The sequence below is a fragment of the Esox lucius genome, chromosome 13 (assembly GCF_011004845.1).
Source record: "Esox lucius isolate fEsoLuc1 chromosome 13, fEsoLuc1.pri, whole genome shotgun sequence".
Taxonomy (NCBI): domain Eukaryota; kingdom Metazoa; phylum Chordata; class Actinopteri; order Esociformes; family Esocidae; genus Esox; species Esox lucius.
The window spans coordinates 5,825,091-5,850,486 of record NC_047581.1 but is presented as its reverse complement, the minus strand read 5'-3'; the positions used below and the strand labels follow the sequence as shown (position 1 = coordinate 5,850,486).

Here is a 25,396-nt window from a genome sequence, read left to right as displayed (position 1 = left end):
ATCCATGTGATTCTCGTGTGAAAATGTTTCAAGATTACAATATTTAGATTACTTTTCTGGGGAAATAAAGGAATAAATATTTTGTGTTGACAGAGAGCTTGTCTGTAAACTATGGTGACTGAGTGCTCTGTGTTCCTGTAAGGATGGAGTTCCCTGTGGATGGCCTAGCTTGTGTGAGCCAAGAGGTCATGGAGAGATCTGCCCAGGAATATATGAACAGCATCCTTTACAGCAATCCAGACTCACCGGAATACTTGACCCTTGCAAATAACACGCAGGTAAAAACACCTCACCTATAGCTGTCCAAACAAGTAAATGAGCTTAGACTTCACTAGACATAAATCAGACATGGAATCTGGGGCAGCAGAGATCCTAGTGGTTAGAGCATCTGGCTAGAAATTGGAAACGGGTTCCAAAAGCAGTCTTTTGCTTGGCCTCACCTTCTATGGTTCCATACAGAATCCTTTACAATTGAAAGTACAATCCACTCTATGGAACCAAAACATGCTATAACTGGAAAGAAAAAAACTTTATTGTGGGTACCATAAATGGTTATCCTAAATGGGCACAACTAAAGAAGATAGTACCTTTTTCTGAATTTAGATTCCTCAATTCCTCAGCCAGCAAGAATAATTATCTGTTGTTCTGTCTTTTGGCACCCTGTGATTTTGGCGACTGTAGACTACAACATATTAATTCATTAAAGTTGTATTGTGTAAAGAATTATGTGTTTACATGCTAATACACAGATAGGTAAGGAGAAATTGTCTTTTTGTCTCTGATTTAGAAATAGTGGCAGTGTAATGTAACATAAACAAGTATTTCTTTTTATTTGCAATGCAATGTAGCAATCAATGGTATTGGAAAATAAATTATAAATTGTACATACATTGAAAATTCACATAAGCATTTACCTTAAAATAAATTACTTTTACACAATTTATATATTGTACATAATACTGTATATTGTAAAAAATGTTGAGCGTGTTGTTGAGCATGCATGAGTATATATAGTGAAAGTTCTAGATGACCTTTCACCTGTCCCACCCCTATGAAAAAAATTGTACAAATAGCCAGATTTTTGTTTGGCATTTACAAAAATACTGAAATTGTTTGACCTTGTGTTCCTGTCCTCTCAGGTGCCCATTAGTCTTTCCCACGTGGGGTTTACCCCTCTGTATGGAATCAGCTCAAGACAGAAGGTCCTCGCCCTATTCTCCCCACAAGACCAGCTTAAAGGTCACTAACTGACTCCCAGTTCTAGTTCAAGCCTTGAAATGCCTAGATAGGTGTTTTACTGATGAGGGTATTATGTCATTTAGCAATCTGGAGCCAGACTCAATAACTTTTGTATAAATGCAACATCTAAACTGGGGAATGCAGCTGCTGTCTTATGAGGAAACTGTTGATGATGTGGAAACATTGGAGACTGAGCATGAATCCCAAAACAGCCCTACCCATTGTCAGGTTTTGCTTACAAACGTGACTTCTAGAGCCGACGAGGAGACCACTAACCCCATCGATTTTGGGAGACACGTGGGACTTTAAGGTTGCAATTCACAATCCTGTTTTAAATAATGAATTGAGCATTTAAATTCACAACGCGTGTGTCAAGTCTCCAAATCAGATATAAATAATTACAAGTGTCATTACAGTATAATGAGGCATGCTTAGCCATTCTTCTAGAAGCCCAACCTCTCCAATTAAGATCCTATGATTTATGTATTATTTCTCTCAGTGGTTGGGCTGTACCTGCTGGATAGATGGTGGTCGCTGGAGGACATTCTAAAAACCGCAGACCCTAACAGAGATGGATGTCTTGAGGTACTATCTCTTAATGCTTCTATGTTCAAAGACTATTTCAGCTGTATTTGTGGAAATACCCACCTGGTTGTATAGAGACTGCCTGTGCATGATATCTAAGCATAAACTGGTCAGTATTGGTAGACATACAGGGGTTCCTGAAATGGTTGTGTTCTGCTGTGTGTTCTTCTGCAGGTGAAGACTTTGGGGGAGAGGATTGTTCTGTACATTTTGAACCGTTTTGTGTACAGAGGAAACGAAATGGATTCAGATGAGATACCTTTCCTTTGCCATGCGGAGAGCGACAAAGCCAAAATTCTCTGGAAAGGTGGACAGGCAGCTGGCTTCTACTCTGTCAAACCTTCTGGTAAGTAAACTAGAATTAGCATGATAAGCAAATTTTCTCAGTTGTCATTAGGAATCAGTTAAGAATGGAGTACAGACCTATGCGCTGTGAAGTAAACAATTTGTGGTCTTTAAATGATACATAGTGTGGCGTGTGTATGGAGAGCCAGTCGCAGGAGTTCTGAGCAATAAGGAGTTTATTTCTTCTCAGAATAATGTGCACTTGCACAAACAAAGGCATTGCTTAATGTGGAGCTTTCAAAAGCAAAACAACAAACAGGGTGAACCTGGAAACAGATCAAATGCCTAGACAACTGGTACGTCAGGAATCAACACTCTGCATAAAAGAGTCAAGCACAAGGACAAGGGGAGCAGAGGGAACATATATACTCTTCATGATGAGGGGTGAAGGAACAGGTGTGTGTAATGACAAGACAACAACAACCAGAGTTGGTTAATGAAAAGGGAGCGGTGGTAGCTAGTAGACTGGGGATGTTGAGGGCTGGATCCCACCTGACAAGCTGCTCCAGCAGCGGGATGCCCCCAGTCCCGAGGACATTCACGGAGGTGTGGGAACGGGGTGCTCTGGATGTTTGAAGTCATGGAGACGGGAAGGATCCAGGACATCCCACTCCGGAACCCAGCACCGCTCCTCAGGGCCGTACCCTTCCCAGTCCAAGAGGTACTGGAGAAACCCCGCCCGATGCCTTGAGTCTAGGATGGAATGGACCGAGTACGCCAGATCCCCCTTGATGTCCTGAGGAGGGGGGGGGGGTCTACCCGATCCCAGCCTCATGGAGAGGGCCTGCTACCAGCAGCTTGAGAAGAGAGACATGAAACGTGGGGTTAAAATGGTAATCGAAAGGGAGTCGCTCTCTGCACGTTACCTCGTTCACTCTCCTCAGGACTTTGATTGGCCCCACAAACCACGGTCCCAGATTCCAACAGGTGGAGGGGCAGGTGGAGGGTTGAGAGCCAGACCCGGTCACCCGCTAAGAAAACCGGTGCCTCACTAACAGTCTGCTTGGGGCCTTCTGTTGGAGCACAGCATGCCGAAGCCTGACGTGTGTGGCGTAAATGCAACGCTGTACCGGTTACGTTGCGGGACCCCCTCAGTGGCTGACACGGGAGCAAGAGAAAAAGGGCATCTTGGCCCCAGCAGCTGCCAGAGGAGTAACAGCGACCAGGTTCGTCGGTCATGAGGGATACCCGCGTACTTGGATGCTACGGTCCACCACCTCCGGCGCGGGACCACCATGCAGGCGGATCCGGGAGTAGGAGGAAGACCATCGGCCCAGCTCCTGCTGAAGAGGAGAGCACCCTGGAAGTTCCTGCCCTGTTCTTACTGTCCAGTTGTCGGTCCCGGTGCAAAGCCTCCACCAGGCATCTGATTCTCATCATATCATCACACACACCTGTTTTCCCTCATCATGGATCCTATAAGTTCCTGCTTCCCCATTGTATCCGGTCTGTCTTTGGATTGGGTTTAACCTATGTAACGTTGTTCTGTGTTTTGTTTTTGTTCCTGTCAGTTATATTTCATTTATTAAATGTCCTCCGTTCTCCTGTGCTTGTGTCCTGCCTCTCCATCCGTTAACTACACAGACACAGAATGTGTGTTAAGCAAAGATAGTGCCTAACTCACAAAACCAATCTAAGTTTGTTATAGAGTTTACATGTGCTGTATACTCTCCCATATACTTTTCGATACTATCTAGTAATGTTCTTTTTATGTTTTTCTCTACAGGCAGCTTGTGCAGTTCCTATATAACCCAGTGCTATCAGCTTACTGTCATGGACTCCATATTCGTAAGGAAGTGTCACCGAGGCAATGGCCTGGGCCTTCAAATGCTGGAGGATTTTGTTGACAGTTTTAAAGAAGAGGACTGCCTTGGGTTGAAAGGATCCCTTTCAAAAGCTATGTATAAAGGTAATCATCTGAGTATACAGATATTATTTACACTATATGGCCAAAAGTAGGTGGCCACCTGCCCATCACATCTAAATGAGCTTGTTGGACATCCCATTCAAAATCCATGGGCATTAATATGGAGTTGGCCTCCCCTTGGCCCCCGCTTTGCAGCTATAACAGGCGTCACTCTTCTGGGAAGGCCTTCCACACATTTTTTTTGTGTCTCTGTGGGAATTTGTGCCCATTAGCCAAAAGAGCATGCACTGATGTTGGACGAGGAGGCCTGGCTCGCAATTGCCATTACAATGAATCCCAAAGGTGTTTTAAGGGGTTGAGGTCAGGGATCTGTGCAGGCCACTCGTGTTCCTCTATACCAATATCCTCAAACCATGTTTTTATGGACCCCGCATTGTGTACAGGGGCACTGTCCCTGGAACAGGAAAGGGCCTTCCCCAAACTGTTGCCACATAGTTGGAATCACCCAATTGTCTAAAATGTCTTTGTATCTTGTAACATTAAGATTACCCTTCACTGGGGCTAAGGGGCCTTGCCCAAACCCTGAAACACAGCCCCAGACCATTATCCCTCCTCTACCAAACTTTACAGACGGCAGTATGCATTCCGGGGGCTGGTAGGTATTGTTGTCCTGGCATCCGCCACAAATAGATTCGGACACGAGACTGCCAGATAGTGAACCAGGATTCATTACTCCAGAGAACACATTTCCACTACTCCAGAGTCCCATTGTACTGTCAATGTTTGTCTATGGAGATTCCATGGCTAAATGCTGGATTTTATGTACCTGTAAGCGATGGGTGTGGCTGAAACACCTGAATTCAACAATTAGTAGGGGTGTCTACATACAGTACTGTTCAAAGTTTGGGGTAACTTAGAAATGTCCATTGTCCATTAAAAGAACATCAAATTGATAGTGTAGACATGCTAATTTTGTAAATCACTATTTTAGCTGAAGACAGCAGATTTTCTATGGAATATCTACATAGATGAACAGAGGCCCATAATCAACAACCATCAGATCTGTGTTCCAATAGCACATTGTGTTTGCTAATCCGAGTTTATCATTTTAAAAGGCTAATTCATCATTAGAAAACCCTTTATTGATTATGTTGATACTACTGAAATCTGTTGTGCTGATTAAAAAAGCAATGAAACTGTCTTTCTTTAGACTAGTTCCGTATCTTCAGCATCAGCTTTTGTGGGTGCAATTACAGGCCCAAATGGTCAGAAACAAATAATGTTTTCTCAAACTCGTCAGTCTATTCTTGTTCTGAAACTGAAGATCTCGTACAATGATGCGTAGTACTCCCTTCACAAAACTGTGCAAACTAACCATAACAGAAACTTGCCTTGTTTCTTGTTATTATTATATCTGTTTTACCCAAGTGTTTGAATTTCATAACGGTAACTCATATATTTGGCCAAAAAAAACACAAATCAATATTTTATACAAATTCTACAGCCCTACTCCCTACTTCACTTTAAACAGTTGACCAGTTCATTATAAATAAGTTTTGTTGTTTCCAGTGTGTGAGAAGTTCTTGAGACTTTATCCAGCTGACAGAGACCTGCTGTGGGAGGTGGAGAGTGTTGGCGGACCTAGCCAGAGGACCAACATTGCCGACAAGATCCAGACTATGAACATGTGTGGTACGTTTGTTACAACTTTGGCTCCTATGGCATATACAGCTCTGGAAGAAATTAAGAGACCATATTGAGCTCAAATGTATTAACTGTAAGAAAATAGAAATGTAACTTAAATATTTCGTAGTATGAAAAAACTAAATTCAATCGTAAGAAAAAAACTGATTCAAGCGTGGAAATAGTTTAAGAATTGTATAAGCTTAGTTTATACAAATCTTAAAATTCTCTCCACAGGTTGCATTGGAAAGCAGTGCATGGAAAGGCTATGAATCTCACCTCATAATGGTGTGACTCATGGCTAATCGGGTGCAAGAATTCAATGCCCAGATAAAGCCCCGCCTCCATGCCAATAGAGGCTCTAAACTTGGTTTTGAGAAAACATGACTCGAACGAAGGTGGGAAGAAATTGGAATTGAAGAAGCGAACGTGGAAAAAACATGTTTGACCGAAGACATTTTAAGATCGGATGCGAAAATCTATTTAAAGATTTTAGCATACACTTTTTCCACGCTTGAATCTATTTTTTTCATAGGATTGAATTTAGTTTTTTCATACTATTAAATATTTCAGTTACATTATCATTTTCTTACAGTCAATTCATTTATGCTCAATTTGGCTCCATAAGACCATTCCTAATTGTTTTTAAATCAGCATAACTACATGTATGGCAGCCATTCCATTCCAGTGTCTGTTAAATTCCAACACAGGCACACCTCATTTTACTTAATGATGTACTGATTTGGTGATTACCTGAACCAAATCTAATTTAACAAGGAAAAGTATAAAAACCACTGCTGTGGTCATCACTATCCTCTTGTAGTAGGACCAGCTGGATGGCAAAAACAGTGCAAGTAATACCTCAAAGGTAATTAGAGCATGACAAAAGAGTTGATAAGAAAAGCTTTGAGTGAGGAAAAGAAGGGTTCAATTCTGTCTTTACTGGCAGAATGCTTCCATCCTGAAAATGTCAAAGACGGCGGTTCTGAAGAACAAGGTCAAGCAACAGCCATTGGGGACAACAAAGCTACAGACTGGCAGATGACGAAAATGACTGTCCACTGACCGAGATGAGCGTCAAGTCATTCCAATGTCACTCAACAACCGTGTGATGACATCAAATGACCTACAAAAAGAATGGCAAACAGCAGCTGGGGACGGTAGAGGACGGTTTGAAACAGGCTCCTAGGGGCAGGGCTGAAGTCGTGCAAAGTTAGAAAAAAGCCCTTCATCAATAAGAAGCAAAGAAGAGTCAGGCTGAAGTTTGCAAAAGACCATAAGGATTGGACCGTAGAGGAATGGACTAAGGTCATCTTCTCTGACGAGTCACATTTTCAGCTTTGCCCAACACCTGTTCATCTAATGGTTAGACGGAGACCTGGAGAGGCCTACAAGCAGCAGTGTTTTGCACCCTCTGTGAAATTTGGTGGAGGATCAATGATGACCTGGGGATGCTTCAGCAAGGCTGGAATCGGGCAGATTTATCTTTGTGAAGGACGCATGAATCAAGCCAAGTATAAGGTTATCCTGGTAGAAAACCTGCTTCCTTCTGCTCTGACAGTGGTCCCCAACTCTGAGAATAGTTTTTTTCAGCAGGACAGTGCTCCATGCCACACAGCCAGGTCAATCAAGGTGTGGATGGAGGACCACCAGATCAAGACCCTGTCATGGCCAGCCAAATCTCCAGACCTGAACCCCAATTGAAAAACATTGCAGAGCTACTTGAATTTTTGTGCCAGGAGTGGCATAAAGTCACCCAACAGCAATGTGACAGACTGGTGGAGAACATGCCAGGACGCATGAAAGCTGTGATAAAAAAATCAGGGTTATTCCACCAAATATTGATTTCTGAACTCTTCCTAATTTTAAACATTAGTATTTTGTTGTTGAAAAATGAATATGAATTTGTTTTCTTTGCATTATTTGAGGTCTAAGAACAATGCATATTTTTTTGGTTATTTTGACCAGTTGTTATTTTCTACTAAATGACAATATTTTTATTTGGAAATTGGGAGTAATGTTGTTAGTAGTTTATAGAATAAAACAAAACTGGCAATTTAACTCAAACACATACCTATGAATAGTAAAACCTGAGAAACTGATCATTCTGCAGAGGTCTCTTAATTTTTTCCAGAGCTGTGTTTATTTACTTAAGGTAGTGGTGTAACACATAGATGATCACTAAAACAATGGAATTCATGGCATTGTTCTGCTTTCCCCTCAGTCTTATCCAGGAACCTCTCCTTTACGGAGCACTCCATGGAGAACCTTGAGGTGTCTGAAAATGAGGTTGTCATGGATGAAGTGACTTTGCACATATCGGAACAGGACGCCATGGAGTATACAGTTGAAATTCTGGTACATCAAAAGTGTTTTTAATATGAAACATTAGATGTGACCAAAAGGTATCCGTTTATTGTTCAATATTTAGTGTTGTATGGTTTTCTTACAACCCTGTTTCCCTGTTTAAAGGTTGGGACGCTGTGTAAAATGCAAATAAAAACTGAATACAATGATGTGCAAATAATTCATCTGTATATTTAATTGAAAATAGTAGAAAGATAACATATCAAATTTTGAAACTGAGACATTTGTTTTTTGTTGAAAAATGCACAGCCATTTGGAATTCGATGCCAGTAACATGTTTTGAAAAAGTTGGGACAGGGGCATGTTTACCACTGTGTTGCATCTCCTCTTCTTTTAACAATACTCTGTAAGTGTTTGGGTACTGAGGAGATCAATTGCTTTAGTTTTGAAATTAAAATGTATTCCCATTCTTGATTGATATTGGATTTAAGCTGCTCAACAGTTTGGGGTCTCCTGTATCTAATTTCTGTTTCATAATGCACCAAATGTTTTCGATGGGTGACAGGTCTGAACTAGTCTGGCCCATTTAGGACCACTCTTTTACTATGGTGCCATGGTGTTGCAATACATGCAGAATTTTGGTTTGGCAGTGTCTTGCTGAAATAAGCAAGGCCTTCCCTGAAAAAGATGTAATCTGGATGGCAGCATATGTTGCTCTAAAACCTGTATATATTGTTCAGCATTAATTGTGCCTTGACAGATGTACAAGTCACCCATGCCATGTGCACTAATGCACCCCTATACCATCACGGTTATTCTGTAGGATGCAGCAACCATTATTCCCAAAAATAATTTCAAATTTGTGAGACCACAGGACAGTTTTTCACTTCGCCTCAGTCTATCTTAAATGTTATTATTAAATTGTTGCACCATTTGCCCGCACAATATTTCACAGAATGCTGAACCCAGCCCCATCCTCACTTCTGACTGACCCATCCTCTCTGGAATGATCTTTTAATACCCAATGATGTTACTGACCTGTTGCCAATTGACCTAATTAGTTGTGTTATATATCACCAGGTTTAATTTTTGCCGGACCCGTAAGTGGAGCCGGCCAAGAAGAGAGAATGTCTCTTACTGAGTGAGTGAGTGACTGCATCCCCTTGTTAAATAGTGTAGTGGTTAAAGACGACTGGTGTTTGATCCTCATCACTGACAAAACAAGTTAGGCATTAGGATTTGTACAGGATAGACAAACACTTTGCTAGTTACAAGCATCAGTAGTTACGTTATAGTAGGCCTAAAATAAAAGTTTACGGTTGTATTGCGACTATTTCTGGTGGATTTTCAAAGTACTCATCCCTGCATGCTTTTTGTGGTAATATAGATCACAATCCCTTGCGCAGTAAAAGAGGAGGGGTTTCCACAATTCTCTCATTATTGTATCAGTGTCAATGTATCAATGTCATTCACAAATGAAAGAAAAAACGAATGTTCCTGTGCCATGAAATGATATAGCTTTGGCAGTGTAAAGTTCATCTTCCGTCTCGCTAGCAATTGCTCAATTCATATGACTATTCCAGTACTAAATAGACACTAGTAGGCCTATTTCTGGTTAACAAGCTGCTACAGCAGCCAGTGGCAACAGCCATAGAGTTTATAGATGCTATTTGTGGTGGAAATAGGCTAAACCTAATGAGAAACTTTAGGCATGTTAACTCAATGCTTTATGGTGTTTAGCTAAATATTCAAACTTGGCGTGATGTTAATGCATAACAAAATGATATAATGTCGAGACGCAATTTTTTACGAGGTTGTATGTCCCAATCGGTCCCTTTACTGGCATACTAGCTTAATATATGCAAAACAGTAGTTCACCATCATCTGCGAAGTAGTAGCCTATGTAGTATGTAATATGCAATTTGAGAATCACCATTGCTTTCGATTTACATAGTAGTTCACATAGTGTAGTGGTTGGCTATTTATCTGTCATTGTTTTCTAAAGAAACAAACCAGCCATGGAATGATTCTAAAGAAATGAACCCACCATGTTTCGACTGATTGGTTTAACAATGGAGAAGTATGCCGACACTCTGCCCATGTATAGCTTAGTGGCGTAGTTGTTCAAGACACAGCTTGTCACATAGGAGAACTCAGTTCGAATCCAGCGAGGGCAACACAATTCATCCCTTCTAATCGGGGGCTTGCCTGGGTCCTTTTCTTGTTTAGCATTATACAACTTTTCCAGTCTTTTGTTGCCTTTGTCCCAACTTTTTGGAAATGTGTTGCTGGCATCAAATTCAAAGTGGACATTTATTTTTCAAGAAACAATAAAATGTCTCAGTTTCAACATTTGAGATGTTGTCTTTGTACTATTCTCTTTCGAATATAGGGTTTAAATGATTTGCACATCATTGCATTCTGTTTTTATTTACATTTTACGCAGCGTCCCAACATTTTTGTTAACGTGGTTGTACAATGTGTTTAGTTTTGCTTGAATAACAACATTTCCTTCATTTCTAGGAGGAAGTGACGTTGGTCAAAGACACAAAAGGTATTTATTGGTTGTTTCATTTGTTGTTGTCAGTTAGAGCATTCAGCCAGTTAGTGAAAGACTGCTACTTAGAATCCCAGTCATGTGCCATTAAGTAATGCACTAAACCCCAGTTACGCCATGGTCGGCATTTTATATAGGCTGGTCCTGTCCTGCCTCTGACAGTGTTTTAAGAATTTGGAAAATTCTAAAAGAATTTCAAAGTTTTTTCCTAATGTCATGTTTGTTGTTTTGTAGAGACTGAAGAAACACCGGTTACAACACAAAACAGGAGCAGTAGCCACAAACAAAAGGAAATCTCAGAGAAAAGGCAGTTAGAGAAAGTCATCAGGTAAAAGAGAATGTACATTTTGCTTTGTTTCAAATGGTCATGGAATACAGTAAGAAAGGGGAAGGCACCTCTGAGGGCTATACTACAACCTACTCAGATTTAACTCTGGGTTATCAAGGAAAGTCAGGGTTGACAAACTTAACGGCTAAATCTCACAAAATGGCAGCCAACAAAGCCAGGGATGCTTGTTGGCAGCGCATTGCCGACAGAGTAAATTCAAAAGAGCTGGGTTCTTGTCATGTGATATCTATTCTGTATTACAGACTTTTCTTTTATTTGCAGTAGCCTATGATTGAGATGTAAAGTAAGGACAGGTTAAATAATCTATCTAAATATGTGAAAACAATTAATATAATTCAATTATGGCCTACACATGGGCTACACCTCTGAAAGATGAAGATGAGATGAGAGATAAAGCACCTAGGATGTAGGGCTACCTGTATGACATTAATAATCAAATACCTGAACAGGAATGCTGTGAAATTACTTCCTATTTACATAACACCCCTCATGTTCTCCCAGGGGGCGCTCCCAGGGGCCCGTTTATAGCCTAGGCCCAAAATAGGCATATTTAAAATAGACCAAATATTTTTTGTCAATTACTTTGCATAAACAGCATATTTGATCTTTAGATGGCCAGGAAACACAAGCAGTTTGGTGAGTGCAAGTACCCCCTTGCGAACTCCACGGCATACAGTTTTCTTGCTCAGATGTTCATCATCACCGATGGAATACATGAAATGTCTGAGGGCATTACTCCGGCGAGTGGCATTAGATATATCTGGCCTTAGAAGCTGACAAAGATACGGAATTCCCTCAGATGAGAATCAATATCTTTATAAGAAAACACACTGGGGTAAACTAGGAGTTACAAGGTCTCTAAAAACCCTCGCCCTGCAGAGGGAGCCTCTCATAATCCGTGCAGCAATGTCGATTGGGTCTTTCAAATGTGCCGGTCTTTTTGTAGGCTGATGAGCGGTGTACATTGAGTTAACCTGCTCGGAGCAGTTTAGAGATGCAGCGTAAATTGCCATGACAACATATTTCAGGTAAAACGTATTCACCTTTCGTAGTACGGGTTAATTAGGAAGTTACACCCAACTAAGTTACTTCTGAAGTTACCTCGATAAGCCAGTTATCTCGCTTCGTAGTATACCCCTCTGGTCCTGGAAGGTACCAAACACTTCTGTTTTTCAAACTCCTTCTAATAGGGACTGATTCAGATCATTAGATACCAGGTGAGTACAATTGACTACCAAAGGGAAACAAAACCACGAAGTGTTTAAGTCCTTTAGGTCAAAAGTTGCCTACCCTTGCTTTAAAGCACAAACAAGTAAATAAATATGGCGTAAACTGAGCTTTTTTACTGTGTGTTGTAGGGTTGAGGATATTGAGGCCGAGACACCTAAGGCAGAAGAAACTGAAGCTGTTACTGTTGCTGAATCCAACAAAGAGGAGTTAGCTATCGTATGTATCAACAATGCATTAATGTTTTTTATCAATATGAGTAAGGAGTCTAAAATGACACATTTTAAATATTTGACAGGATGTTGTGGAAACAACAACAGAGAATGAGCCTGGATTGGAGATTGGAGAATATCATACAACAGAGACCAAGATGCGTCAGACGTCCACTGTGTTGCTGGTGGACCTGGAGAAAACACAGCTACAAGAAATTTCACAAGTGGAGATCGAAAATGTGGCCTCAGAGATTGAGGAGGTAGAGAAGGCCCAGGAGGCTCCAAATGAGGTCTTAGGAAGCTATCACAAAGCCAAAGAAAAAGAAACGGAAGTACAAGAGGATAAAGTAATAGAGGAGAAACCAACTGTTAAGCAATCTGTTGAAGGACATGAGAAGCTCTTGCCACCTGAGAAAGTGGAGGCTCCAGTGGTAGACACAAGATTACTGAGGAGAGGAAGAAAAAGCATTCCAGCTACACTGACTGGTAAATGTAATTTCACAAAAAAAGGAAAACGGCCTTCTGAGGAAGAGGAGAAGGAAGAAGCTCCAGATGCAAAAACAACAGCTCAGAGGAGTGGAAAGAAATGTGTTCCAGGTATTCCAACTACGGAATGCAAGTCCAAGAGATATGCAAAAGGCAAACATCCTCAGGAAGAGAAGGTAGAGAAGCCAGAGGAGAAAGCTGTGGAACCACAGAAACCAGTAGCAGAAGCCAAAGTTCTTAGGAGAGCTACTGCCACACCAAGACACAAAATTCCACAAACCAACAAAGACCCTGAGAATGAGAAGAATGTGGCTGAACCTGTGTCAGAAGTGGAGGAGGAAGAAAAATATGTGATTGAGGAAGAAATTGAACAAGAGGAAGCAGAAGTGAAAAATAGATCATTGGAAAAGAGTGTTGCAGAAGTTAAGATAGAAGAAGTAAAAGAAGTGGAGGACAGAAAAACCGAGGACACTGAAAGGGAGGCAAAGAAACAGGTGGAAGTAGAAGAGGAAACAGTTGTTAAAATTTCTGTAGATAAACAAAACGAGGTATTTGAAGGGACAGAGAAAGTCGAGGAAGACAAAGAGGCAACAGTAGTGGGAATCGTTACAGATGAAGTGCCAGAGTATCCAGTTGAGGAACACACACTTGCACTAAAGAAAGCCACTGTGGTGGTAGAGGAGCTGAAGAAACCAACAATCCGTTCAGCAATGGAGATCAAAAATAAAAAAACTGATGAATTGACAGCGGGGGAACTAGTTGACAAAGTCCCTGAAAAACCTATTGAGGAAGGGGAAAGGATTGCCAGTAGAAAGGATGCAAAAGCAGAGAGCCTTAAAGAGATTGTCAAAGTTCCTCTAGTTGTGGAAACTAGGGCTTCAGCTTCAAGAAGCAGGACTATAACCATTACACCCAAACAAAAGTCCATGCAAATTGAGCCCTCAGTGGTTAACAATGAACAGAATACTGGAAATGCCCATATAGACCTGGTGAAGGTACCTGATGCTGCAACAGTGGAAAGTGTGGAAAAGGTGGTGAGAGAAGCAACAACTAAGAAAGAGAAAATGATGGAGAGGTTAAACCCTACAGACAAAGAACAGGTGGAAATATTAACAACCGAGGAAGAGAAAAATGTGGAGGAAGAAAAGAAAGTGGTGGAAACAGAAGAGGATATCATTGTTGATCTAGCTGTAGAAAAAGTAAAAGAGGACACGGAAGAAAAAGGGGAAGAAGATAAAGAGGCACCACTATTTGAAAGAACTGATAATGAAAAATTACAAAAACCAGTTCAGGGACCTGCCGAAGAAGTGTTGAAGAGCATAACATCTAAGGAAAAGAATACCTCACTAGTTGAGGAAGAGACTTTACCACTTGAGGTGGAAAAGGGTCCAGTTATAGGAAAAAGAGTCCTTCAAAGAGGAAGAAAAGGTGTTACTGGTGCCCTGTCTACGACCTGTAGGTCCACAAGAAGAGGCAAACAGTCTGAGGGAGAGAAGGTGGCAGTGGAAAAGGCAGCTGAGAAAGAAAAGGAACCAGCAGAAGCACGGACAACAAAAAGAAAACCAGGTCTTGCTGCTGCAATTGCAATACCAAAACGCAAATTCAAACAAGCCCACAAAGAATCTGAGGAAGCAGAGATGGCTCAAGCTGTGCCAGAATTGGTGGTTGAAAAAGTGGAGGAAAATGAAGAGATAGCTAAAGAAAAAACAGCTGCTGAAGAAAAGCTAGATGAAATAAAAGGAGTAGAAGACAAAGGTTCAACTGAGGAATGGGACAAATCGGAGGAAGCGAAAAAGGGGCAGGAAGCAGAAAATAAAACAGTTAAAAAAGCTATAAAAAATCTAACAGATGTTGAAGAGACAGAAAAGGTGGATGAAGAGAAAGTAGAGGCAGTAGTGGGGGACAGTTATGTAGATGAAGTGTTAGAAAAGCAGTTTGAGGAACCTACCAAAGAACTGGTGATAACCTTACCAATTGAGGAAAACAAGGCTTTACATACTGAGGAAGAGGAGAAGATCTCACCACCAGAGGTGAATGAAGAGGCAATTATAGTTCTTCAGAGGGGAAGAAAATGTTTTCCGGTTGCCTCAACTTCAAATCGCATGTCCAGAAGAAGAGGCAAACAACATGAGGAAGAGAAGGTGGCGGAACCAGAGGAGAAAGAGACAGCTGAGGAAGAAGATTCACCAAAAGTGGAAACCAGAGTTCTTAGAAGAGGAAGAAAATCTGCTCTTGCAGCAGCTACTGCCACACCTAGACACAAATCCAGACAAGCCCAGAAAGAATCTCAGAAAGACGTTAACACAGCTGAAACTTTGCCAGATGCTGTGGATGAGAAATTTGAAGAAAAAAAGGTTGTGGGTAAGGAAAAGGTAGAAGAGGAAAGGGAAGCTGAAGCAGATACTGCAGAAGTGGACGGGAAGATTGTCACAGAAAAAATGGTAGAAGTAAAAGCAGTGGAGCAGGAAGGAACAACTGAGGATGAGGAAAAAGTGGAGGAACCGAAGGTGGATGCAGAAAAGGATAAACTTGTTGAAATTGCTGTCAAAAAACAAGTTGAAGGGGAAGAAATAATGGCTATTGGTGCAGATGAATTGCTAAAAAAGCCAGTGGAGGAACCTGCCAAGAAAGAGGAAAATGGAGAGAGTGTTAGAACACATCCACACAAGGTTCAGAAGGCCAAAGTGATACTAGTGGACATGAAAGAAATAATTTTACCAGTGGAGATAGAAAACATGGGTCAAAAAACGGATGAATTGACAAAAGAGAAAGTAGATGGCAAAGCCCAGGAAAATACTTTTGAGGCTGAGGAAGAAAAGGCTATATCAACCACAAGCCAAGTAGACATGGAAGCAAAGAGCATTGAGGAGGATGTGGAAGCACCTCCAATGGTGAAAACTGGTGCATTGAGTGTAACAAAAACTGTTTCAGTAGCCACACCCAAACAAGAGTCCATACAAGGCAAACACTCTGTGTATTGTAATGAACAGGTTGTAGAGACAGAGAAAACAATCAATGAAACCACAGTGATGGTTGAGGAGGAAGCCTTAACTGAAACAGTGGAGAGTGTAAAGGATGAAAAGGTGGGGGAGGCAAACCCCACAGAGGGAGAAAATGTGGAGACTGCAACAACTGACCAACAGCAAAATGTGGAGACTGCAACAACTGACCAACAGCAAAATGTGGAGACTGCAACAACTGACAAACAGCAAAATGTGGAGACTGCAACAACTGACAAACAGCAAAATGTGGAGCAAGAGAAAAAAGAAGTTGAAGCAGAAAAGGAAACAGTTTTAGATGCTGTAGAGGAACAAACACGGGAAGTTGTAGAGGCAGGAAATGTGGAGGAAGAGAAAAGGCAGGTAACAGTGATGGAAATTGGTGCAAATGAGGTATTTGAAGATTCTGTTGAGAAACCTGGCCTAGAGGTAGAGAAGAGATTCCAATTTGAGGAAGTGGAGAAGACTTCACCATCTGAGGAAGAGAAGACCTCAACAGTTGAGGAAGAGGAGAGTACCTCATCACCTGAGGAAGAGGAGAGGACCTCACCACCTGAGGAAGCGGAGAGGACCTCATCACTTGTGGAAGAGAGAACCTCACCACCTGAGGAAGAGAGGACCTCACCACCTGAGGAAGAGAAGATGACCTCACCACCTGAGGAAGAGAGGACCTCACCACTTGAGGAAGAGGAGAGGACCTTGCCACCTGAAGAAGAGAGGACCTCACCACCTGAGGAAGAGAAGATGACCTCACCACCTGAGGAAGAGGAGAAGTCCTCACCATCTGATGAAGAGGAGAAGACCTCACCATCTGATGAAGAGGAGAAGACCTCACCATCTGATGAAGAGGAGAAGACCTCACCATCTGATGAAGAGGAGAAGACCTCACCATCTGATGAAGAGGAGAAAGCTTCACCATCTGAGGAAGTAGAGAAATCATCACCACCTGAGGTAAAAGAAAAGGCACAAGTTGTAGAAACAAGAGCTCTTAGGAGAGGAAGAAAAAGTGTTCCTGTTGTCCTAACTTCAAATCGCAAGTCCGCAAGAAGAGGCAAACAGCCTGAGGAGGAGAAAAGGGAGGTGGAGAAGCCAAAAACACAAGAGGCAGATGAAGAAGAAGAAGAAGCACAAGATCTGGAAACCAAAGTTCTGAGGTTAGGAAGAAAGTCAGCTTTTGGTGCCATTACTGCCACACCCAGACAAAAGTACACATTAGCCCACAAAGAACCCAATAAAGAGACAGAGGATAAGCCAGCTGAACCAATGCCAGAAACTCTCTGGGAAAAAGTGGAGGAAGAAAAAGCAGCAGATGAGGAAAAAGCTGAAGTGGAATTGAAGAGCACTGCGGAACAAACGGGAGCAATACAAACAAGACAGCAGGAAGAAAAAAATGAGGAAGATAGGAAAGAGGAAGAGAAGGAAGAGGTGGAAGCAGTAGATGAAAGCGTTGTAAACATAACGGTAGGAAAACCAACAGAGGCTGTTGAAGATACAGACAAAGTGGATGAAGACAAAATCGAAACAACAGTAATGGGAATTGCTGCAGATAATCTGCTAGAAAATCCAGTTCGGGAACATGTTGAGTTAGAGGATGACAAAAGTCTAAAAACACAAAATCTCAAGCTGCAGAAGGCCACTGTGGTGCTGGTGGACCTGAAAAAAACAACATTACATCCACCAGTGCAGATAGAAAATGTGGACTGCAAAACTGATGAATTAACAGAGGAGGATGTTGACAATGAGACCCTGGTAAAAGCTGTTGAGAAAGAGATGGCAATAAAAACAAGTCAAGAGGAAATGGGAGAAAAGTGTCTTGAGGAAGTTGTGGATGGTACTCCAGTTGTGGAACATAGACAAACAAGAAACAGGACAAAAACTGTTGCAGCAGTCACACCCCAACGAAAGTCCATACAAAGCAAGCCATCTGGGGACCAAAACAAAAATAATGCAGAGGTGGAAGAATCAGGAAATAAACCCACAGAGCTGGTGAAGGAAGCATTATCTGAAACTGTGGAGAGTGGAGAGAAAGAAAAGATGGAGGGAGAAACAGCTGAGGAAGTGACAGACAAAGACAAGCAAGTGAAGAGTTCAGAAAAAAATATTGAGGAAGCTGACACTGCAATAGTGGAAAAAGTTCAGAAAGAAAGGGTGGATGAGAAGGCATACCCCATGGATGAAAAAAAGGTAGAGAGAGAAACAACTGGAAAAGAGGAAAAGGTAGAGGATGAAAAAAAAGAAGTGGAAGTAGAATTAGCTGTTGAAAAACAAAAAGATGAAGAGAAGCCTGTTGTTGACAAAGTTTTCATAGTCTCCCCACCTGAGAAAAAGATGGCATCATCTGAAGAGGAGAAGGAGAAGATTTCACCACCTGAGGATGGAGAAGAGTCAAGTGAAACAAGAGTCCTTACAAGAGGAAGGAAAAAAGTTCCTGCTGCCTTGACACAAAAAAGTTCCTGCTACCCTAAACGCAAGTCTACAAGAATAGGCAAACAGCATGAGGAAGTAGAGGTGGTGGAGCTAGAGGCTGAAGAAACACTAGCTCTTGCTGCAGCTACTGACACACCCTGTTGCATATCCACAAAAGCCCAAAAAGAACCGGAGGAAAAGGTGGACTGTCCTAAACCTGTGCCTGACATGTTGGAAGACAAGGGAGCTAACTTAGAAATTGCTTCAGTGGAAAAGGAGAATGGTGCAGAAACAGTTGTGATAGAACTCAAAGCAGTGGAGGAAAAAACAACTAAGAAAGAAAGAAAGGTGGAGAATGAGAAGAAAGAGAAAGCTCAAGCTAAAACTTCAGCAGAAGAAGAGAAGATTATTGCAGAAGAGAAAGTGGAAGAGAAAGCAAATGCAGTTGAGGAAAAAATTGATAAAGCAGCTTTAGTAGAAGAAGAAAAGATGGAAGCTTTAGCTGAAAATGTTGCGAGAGTAGAGGGAAAAGAGGGAGATGTAGCCATAGCTAAGGAAAAGGAAGAGAAGACAGCAGAGATATTGGAGGAAATCATTGAGCAAGCTGCAGTTACAGCTGGAAGTATTACTGTGGAAGCAAAAGTGGTGCCTGCAAAAACCACAGAGGTGGAAGCAATAACTGAGGAAGAGGGAAAAATGGAGGGAGAGAAGAAAGAAGAAAAAGGTATTGAAAAAGATGTAGACAAGCCAGTTGGGGAAGCGGTGAATACTTCACCATCTAAGGAAAAAATGGTGGAACAGGAGGTTCCAGTTATAGAAACAAGAGTCCTGAGGAGAGGAAGGAAAAGCATCCCATCTATTCCCACACCAAAATGCAAGACCAGAAAAAGAGAGAAACAGCTGGAGGAAGAAACAAAAGATAAGCCAGAAGAGCCATCAATAGTGGAAGGCGGACTTCTGAGGAAAGGAAGGAAATCTGCATATGCCCCAACACCCAGACGTCAATACAAACGACCCCGTAAACAACTAGATGGGAAGGAAGAAAATGTAGATGAGGGGCCTAAACTTGTAAAGGAAGCTATGGAGGAAAAAGCTGATGGAGAAAAATGTATGGAGGATGAAAACCTGAAGAAAGAAAAGATAGATGAGGCCGCAGCTAAGAGTGTGGAAAAAGGGGTTGAGGTGGCAGAAATGAAAGAAAAAAAGTTGGAAGAATCAACATCTGACAAAGATAAAGTGGAGGAAGAGAATGAAGCTGCAGCTGGAACTCCACCAGCGGGAGAGGAATTAGGACCAGAAGAAAAAGCTGAGGAGGTAGTGAAAGCTGTTGAGGAGGAAAGGTTGGAAGGGGCAACGCCTGAGGAAGAAGAGAAGGTGGAAGAAGCATCAGCTGAGGTGGTTTTGGTAGAAGATGCAGACAAATTGGAGAATGATGTGGAAAGGGTTGCAGATGAAGCAGTAGAAAAGATTGGGGAAGAGGAGAAAGGAATGTCATCTAAGGAAGGAGAGGATGCTCTTGTAGAAACAAGAGTCCTGAGGAGAGGAAGAAAAAGTGTTCCTGTTACTCCTACAAAGCGCAAGTCCTCACAAAAATGCCAACAAGCTGAGGAGGAGGCGGAAAAGTTACCGGAGGTGGCTAAACGTATGCTGGATCCTGTGGAAGAAAATTGGAAGGAAGCAACTGAGGGAGAGTTGGTACCAGTATTGGAAACCAAAGTTCTTAGGAGAGGAAGAAAATCTTCTAATGCCACATCCAAATCCAAACGAGCCCGCAAAGAAACTGAGGAAGAGAAACAGGTGGAGTCTAAAAATATGGAAGAGGCATCTCAAACTGTGCCAGAAGCAGTGGGAGACAAGGTAGAGGGAAGGGATGCAGTTGAGGAAATGGTGGGGCAGAATAATTTGGATGTTGCAATAGTGACGGACCAAGAAAACACTAAACTACAATCAAACAGTGGTGCTATTGAGGAGAAGAAAGTAGTAACCATCCCAAAGCAGACAGTGATTGATATGGCTGAGCAAACAGAGGAGAATGAAGATGAGAACACAAAGATGATAACTACAGAAATAGCTAAAGAAAAAGAAGCAGGTGAAATACAAGAAGTTGAATCAGTAGATGAGAAGGAACAAGATGTCATCGAGGTGGAAGAGGACGAGATGGAGGAAGAACCAACAGATATTACCTTTTTGGAAGCAGTCAAAAATGTCCAGGAAAAAACTGTTGAGAAAGAAGAGAACGCCATAATAACAATAGCAAGCCAAGAAGAGGAATCAGCAAAAAGCCCTAATGAGATTTCAGAAGTTCCTCCATTTGTGGAAACCAGAGCTACAAGGAGCAGAACAACATTTGCCACACCCAAACGAAAGTCCATGAGAAAAAAGCCCCCTGTGGATTATAATGAACAAGTTGCAGAGGAGGAGGAAACAGGAAGTGAACCTGTAGTGGAAAAAGAAAGGAATAGTGTAGTGGAACAAGAAGCAGGCATAGAAGAAGAGGATGGGGAAAAGGAAAAAGCTGTGGAGTCTGAAGGTGCTGATAACAAGGAGATGGTGAAGCAGCCAGAGGAATGTGGAACAGAGGAAGAGAAAGAAGAAAAGACTAAGAACAGTGGCATGGACAATATAGAGAACAATAAAAATGAGGCTGATAATGAATTTGACCAGGTTGGCCTTCATTTAAAGTTAGCAGAGGATGAAGAGGTGGAGCAGAAAAATGAGGAGATGGAGGAAGAGAAAAATGCCACCGCTGAGTTGGAAATTCTGAAGAGCTCTGAGGAAATGGAGGAAAAGAAGGGTCCAGTGGTTTCGCGGGAGAGGTTAAGCTATGCTAAGCCCATAACAACACCCAAGCGTAAATCTACAAGACACAGCCAAATAGTCACACCCACACCTAGTGGGGTTGTGCTTTCTTCAGATGAAGAGCCTGAAGACAGCCCTGCGGAGAAGAGAAACCTTCGGATGAGAAAAAGTTTTCAACCAAGAACTATCCGCAGGTCCAAGCGCAGCAAAACCTAGACTGCGGAGACAGCTTTTTTTCTTCCAATTTTTTTTTTTTAAATTAAGCTGTTTAGTGAAGATTGCATATGTGACCAGATAAATTCCTTTTCTAATTTCAGTAAAAGAAAATGTTTTATGTTACATATTTTAGGATACTTTTCAAGATATATTTTTTATATTTTGCAAACATTTTGCATAGAAAGTACAAATACTATTTTTGCAGAATGAAGTCTTTATTTTGATAGTGGTGTATGTTAACATGAGTTTGAGTCGGGTCTGAGACAGGGTTCTTTTTAGTTTCTTATACATTTATACAAAAACTGTTTCAACTTGCCCTTTCTCACAGCACACGTTAAACACACAGTCTGCTTTGACTCAACAATTGTAACAATATGTGCGTCCTACATTCATTTTGGGACACACATGCAACCCCATTTCCAAAAAGTTAGGACGCTGCGTAAAATGCAAATAAAAACAGAATGCAATGATGTGCAAATAATTTATCCCTATATTTAATTGAAATTGACATATGAAATGTTGAAACTGAGAAATGTTTATGTTTATGCAACACAAGCAGGAGGACTTTGGACAGGGACTGCAACGAGTCTTTCAAGCCTGGTACTCCGGAGGTGTGGGCCAAGACCTGATGTCATCCTAGTTTAAACAGGGCAAGAGATGGAAAATATAAGAAATTGCATTCCTTAGATCTACAAGGATTTACAGTGGAGAAGGAAAACTGAATGGAGAAGGAGAACTGACCCTACTTCCCCAGCACAATAATATAGCAGCGTAAAACCTTGGGGCTGAGACAGGGGGGTCCAGTGACACCGTGGCCCTATCCGGGGGGGGCCCCAGACAGGGCCCAACAGGCAGGAAGTCAATCCACCCACATTGCTAAGCATCTATCAAAGAGACACCCACCACCCGGAAGAAGACCAATTGCTGTTGTTTTGGAAGTGAAATGTATTCACATTCTTGCTTTATATAGGATTTCAGCTGCTCAACAGTTCGGGGTCTCCTTTGTCATATTTTTCGTTTCATAATGGCTTTTGAACTGTGTGCTGATAAGAAGCTCCGGACTAAAGAATGATTGCCTAAAGAGGGACCATGATTCCCAAAAATAGTCAAGGATTCCCAAAAGAAATTCAGATTTTGATTCGTCAGACCATGGGACAGTTTTGCACTTCGCCTCAGTCCATCTTAAATGAGCTCCGGGCCCAGAGAAGGCAGTGGTGGTTCTGGATCTGGTTTATATATGGTTTCTTCTTTGCATGGTATTGATTTTAACTTGCATTTGTGGATGCGGCGACGTACTGTGTTCACAGACAATGGTTTTCAGAAGTGTTGCTGAGCCCATACAGTGATCTCCACTACAGAATCATGTACAGCCTGAGGGCTGGAAGATCACGGACATACAATATTGGTTTTTGGCCTTGTCCCTTGCATACAGAGTTTTCTTTGGGTTCTCTGAACCTTTTAATGATATTATGTACCATAGATGATGAGATCACCAAACGCTGTGCAATTTTACATACCATACCATCATCTTCCGCTTATCCGGGGCCGGGTCGCGGGGGCAGCAGTCTAAGCAGGGATGCCCAGACTTCCCTCTCCCCAGACACTTCCTCCAGCTCTTCCGGGGGGACACCGAGGCGTTCCCAGGCCAGCCGGGAGACATAGTCCCTCCAGCGTGTCCTAGGTCTTCCCCAGGGTCTCCTCCCGGTGGGACGGGACCGGAACACCTTCCCAGGAAGGCGTTCCGGAGGCATCCGAAACAGATGCCCAAGCCACCTCAGCTGACCCTATCTCTAAGGGATCGCCCAGCCACCCTGCGGAGTAAGCTCACTTCGGCCGCCTGTATCCGGGATCTTGTCCTTTCGGTCATGACCCAAAGCTCATGACCATAGGTGAGAGTAGGAACGTAGATTGACTGGTAAATCGAGAGCTTCGCCTTGCGGCTCAGCTCTTTCTTCACCACGACAGACCGATACATCGACCGCATTACTGCAGAAGCTGCACCGATCCGTCTGTCAATCTCCCGTTCCATCCTTCCCTCACTCGTGAACAGGACCCCTAGATACTTAAACTCCACCACTCTCCACCAACCTGAAGTGGGCAAGCCACCCTTTTCCGACTGAGGACCATGGCCTCGGATTTGGAGGTACTGATTTTCATCCCCACCGCTTCACACTCGGCTGCAAACCGTCCAAGTGCATGCTGAAGGTCCTGGCTTGAAGGGGCCAACACGACAACATCATCCGCAAAGAGCAGAGACGAAATCGTGTGGTCCCCAAACCTGACACCCTCCGGCCCCTGGCTGCGCCTAGAAATTCTGTCCATAAAAATTACGAACAGAACCGGTGACAAAGGGCAGCCCTGCCGGAGTCCAACATGCACAGGGAACAAGTCTGACTTACTGCCGGCAATGCGGACCAAGCTCCTGCTTCGGTCGTACAGGGACCTGACAGCCCTTAGCAAAGGACCCAGGACCCCATATTCCCGAAGCACTCTCCACAGGATGCTGCGAGGGACACAGTCGAATGCCTTCTCCAAATCCACAAAACACATGTGGACTGGTTGGGCAAACTCCCATGAACCCTCCATCACCCTGTAGAGGGTATATGGATATAGTGTTCCACGGCCTGGACGAAAACCACACTGTTCCTCCTGAATCCGAGGTTCTACTATTGGCCGTATTCTCCTCTCCAGAACCCTGGCATAGACTTTCCCGGGGAGGCTGAATTTTACATTGAAATTTTACAATTTTTCACAGAGTGGTGAACCCCACCCCATCTTTACTTCTGACAGACCCATCATCTCTGGAATGATCTTTTAATACACAATCATGTTACCGACCTGTTGCCAATTGACCTAATTGGTTGTGTGATATTCCACCAGGTTTCGTTTTTTTAACATTACACAACTTTTCCATTCTTGTGTTGCCTCTGTCCCAACCTTTTTGAAACATGTTGCTGGCATCAAATTCAGAGTAGGCAAATTCAACATCAGTTTCAACATTTGATATGTTGTCTTTGTACTACTTTCTCTTGAATATAGGGATTCAATGATTTGCACATCATTGCATTCTGTTTTCTTTACATTTTATGCAGCATCCTAACTTTTTTGAAACAGGGTTTTAGTATGAATCAAACTAGCTCTAATAAACTATCCTTAAAGGAGAAAGATCTATGGAGAAATCTTTAATAAATACAGACATCACTTTTTAGCAATGTCTTATATCTTTTATTTTGAAGGCAAAACTAGAATTTCAACTATTGTGGCCAACTTCCGATAGTCCTGTGTAACTTTCCAAGGACTTTTAAAAAAAATTATAAAAGTTTTAACACATTGTATAATGTTTACTAGAATGCCAAGCCTTCTAGTTGTCATTTAGCTTGCTGCTAAGTCATGAATACATTGTTTCTGCTATTCCCCCTTAGACAATATCTCATTTATGAAACTTTTGGTTTGATTCTCAATCAGGAAATCAAGAAATGACATTATATTGGCAGTAGTTAGTGTTCTTATATGTGTAACATGACACAGTATAATACAAAAAGATGATTATTGTGTGTGTTTTATTATATTAAGAAAATTATGTCTTATACAAAAAAAAAATTCTACACATTTGTGTGACAATATGTTCAGAAGAACTTAGGATCTAAATTCACATTTGATAGTCTTGCATTTTGATAGTTCATTTTGACAGTTCTTAATTTAAGTCTCATGTCAATGCTTTGTGACAAGGTTTCTTATGTTTTGCAATATTTGGGACACAAAACATAATACATTTACTTTAAAAGAAACATGCATAATGAGGTGGCAGGTATCCTAGTGGTTAGATTCTCTGAGTCAGCAAGGTGAAAACCAAGGCAGTTAAACCAAGTGCTCTCCAGGTCATGACATAGAAAGTGTTGTCAGTCAAATTACCTTGCACAATTTGGTTCAACTAAAAGAAGCAACATTTGAAAATAATGCTTGTAATAGTTTTTCTACTCACATGTGTCACGTAAACATGTATTTCCACACATCCTGTTTTTTTTTTACAGAGTTAAATTTCATATGTATTAATTTTCAATGTACTGACAGTAGGTTTTAAAAAACTAAGCTAGAACCAAACAGATTGTAAAAAAGCGT

The 25,396-nt window shown here is 41.9% G+C and overlaps 1 protein-coding gene across 2 annotated transcripts in view; it reads left to right on the top strand.

The window, feature by feature from the left end:
* LOC105025408 (titin) overlaps positions 1 to 21,759 on the top strand; it is a 28,873-nt gene extending 7,114 nt beyond the window's left edge. The window contains exons 2-12 of one of the 2 annotated variants that reach the window (XM_013136590.4): positions 143 to 278; positions 1,140 to 1,239; positions 1,739 to 1,824; positions 1,999 to 2,170; positions 3,896 to 4,078; positions 5,606 to 5,728; positions 7,944 to 8,077; positions 10,550 to 10,580; positions 10,818 to 10,911; positions 12,291 to 12,378; positions 12,458 to 21,759. In XM_013136590.4, the coding sequence (XP_012992044.3) occupies positions 144 to 278; positions 1,140 to 1,239; positions 1,739 to 1,824; positions 1,999 to 2,170; positions 3,896 to 4,078; positions 5,606 to 5,728; positions 7,944 to 8,077; positions 10,550 to 10,580; positions 10,818 to 10,911; positions 12,291 to 12,378; positions 12,458 to 21,277 (9,966 nt within the window). In that variant the 5' untranslated portion in view covers position 143 and the 3' untranslated portion in view covers positions 21,278 to 21,759. Of the gene's footprint in view, positions 1 to 142; positions 279 to 1,139; positions 1,240 to 1,530; positions 1,550 to 1,738; positions 1,825 to 1,998; positions 2,171 to 3,895; positions 4,079 to 5,605; positions 5,729 to 7,943; positions 8,078 to 10,549; positions 10,581 to 10,817; positions 10,912 to 12,290; positions 12,379 to 12,457 lie in introns of those variants that run through there. The other variant, XM_034296589.1, reaches the window with a different exon arrangement.
* The last annotated feature ends 3,637 nt before the right edge of the window (positions 21,760 to 25,396 follow it).